We start from the raw sequence: 1,433 nt of genomic DNA, 5'->3' as shown, positions 1-1,433 counted from the left end.
TATATGGGACTGGCACCTTACTCATTAAGGCACAGGCGCTGCTCTGATACCAGTAAACTTTTAAAAGAGATATTCATTGCCAATTCTCTTATTAAGCAGACTACAGAAAAATCTCAAGTCATTCAACTAATCCCTAAGAATCCCAAGAAGACATTTCTGATAGCCTTTTTAGAAATAAAAATAGGATGAATGCTTTGAGATGCATGTGATAATTTGCTGGAACAAATGAATTTTCCCCAGATCTCAGAAAATAAAAATGGAAACTCATTTTGGATTTGTCTTGAATCTGTTCCAAATGTACAAAATTCTCCGAAAACCAGACTCTCAATATAGAACTCCCAGTTTTTATGTATTCTAATACTACTGCCATTGATTTCCATGTCACCTATCTATAAATAGTCCTGAGGACTTTCATTCTAAACAGATCCTTACTACACCTTTCCTATCCCTATAAAGTAACATACATGTGTTACCCTGCAGAGTACATGCTGTACAAGAACAGGGAAAGGACACAACAAATCAGTGATAATTCAAGATTAGAAGACAGGAATCCTAATTTCTGAAATGAAAATTTTTTCTATTTGGATAGACATTTTTAAAACACAAATTTCAGATGAAGCCATATAATGCCAATGCTACTTCCAAAGGTACAAACTGCTACATACCTCTATTATCTCAAAAAGCAGGCCAGGTTCTATCACAATGATAACCTTGTACTCGGCTGCATTTTTGCCAGGGATGCTTCCAAGAAATGAATCCCGCATGGCGCACGCACCGTGCACTGCTTCTTCCAACCCGGGCTTCTTCCAGATAGAACTTCTACTAATCCACCCAGTACGAAAAACACTCTTGGGCTCTTAATAAGAGAAAAAGTAAACTGATGTATATGTATCCTAAACTGTTATGTCAAAAAATAAATAAATAAAAATAAAGCTACATTTGTAGGTATTTGTAAAGGTTTTTTTAAAAAGTGATTTCTCAATATTGTAAAGCACTAGAGAAAGCTTGAAGACCATTCTCAAATTTGTCCTTCTTCTTACAAGGAAGTATAAAACAACTGAACGACCACAACACACTGTCTCAAATATTCACTACAGTGAGTCAGTGCCCCTTAAATGATATAGATAGAACCAGACGCTGCACCTCTATTGGGATCCTTCTAATTCAGAGAAGAAATTAAGCATTCCTGACCTTTAACATGAGGCATGTGCTGGAACACCTCTTCGGCCAAGTGAGGAAGAATGGGAGCAAAAGAACGAACTACTACATCCAAAATCTCCACTAATGCAGTCTGACAAGAGCGTCGTTTGGGATCATTTTCATTTTCACAATAAAGCCTGAACAAAAACAACTCGGTCAGCATTTGACAACACCATCTGACAAGACAGGATCTGCCTCAGGTTCCCTTCGTTCTTATAGTGCTAATCCTACGG

The 1,433-nt window shown here is 37.3% G+C and overlaps 1 protein-coding gene across 1 annotated transcript in view; it reads right to left on the bottom strand.

Moving 5' to 3' along the window:
• The window catches only part of IARS2 (isoleucyl-tRNA synthetase 2, mitochondrial), a 68,129-nt gene that overhangs the window by 3,742 nt on the left and 62,954 nt on the right, over positions 1-1,433 (bottom strand). The window contains exons 15-16 of the mRNA XM_003791001.3: positions 1,192-1,337; positions 666-856 (exon numbers count right to left, since the gene is read on the bottom strand). Of these exons, the coding sequence (XP_003791049.1) occupies positions 666-856; positions 1,192-1,337 (337 nt within the window). The remainder of the gene's footprint in view (positions 1-665; positions 857-1,191; positions 1,338-1,433) is intronic.

Source organism: Otolemur garnettii, unplaced genomic scaffold (genome assembly GCF_000181295.1).
Source record: "Otolemur garnettii isolate 467f Iridium unplaced genomic scaffold, OtoGar3 scaffold00045, whole genome shotgun sequence".
Classification (NCBI taxonomy): Eukaryota; Metazoa; Chordata; class Mammalia; order Primates; family Galagidae; genus Otolemur; species Otolemur garnettii.
The sequence above is the reverse complement of the archived record's forward strand: the minus strand, read 5'-3'. Positions and strand labels throughout refer to the sequence as shown.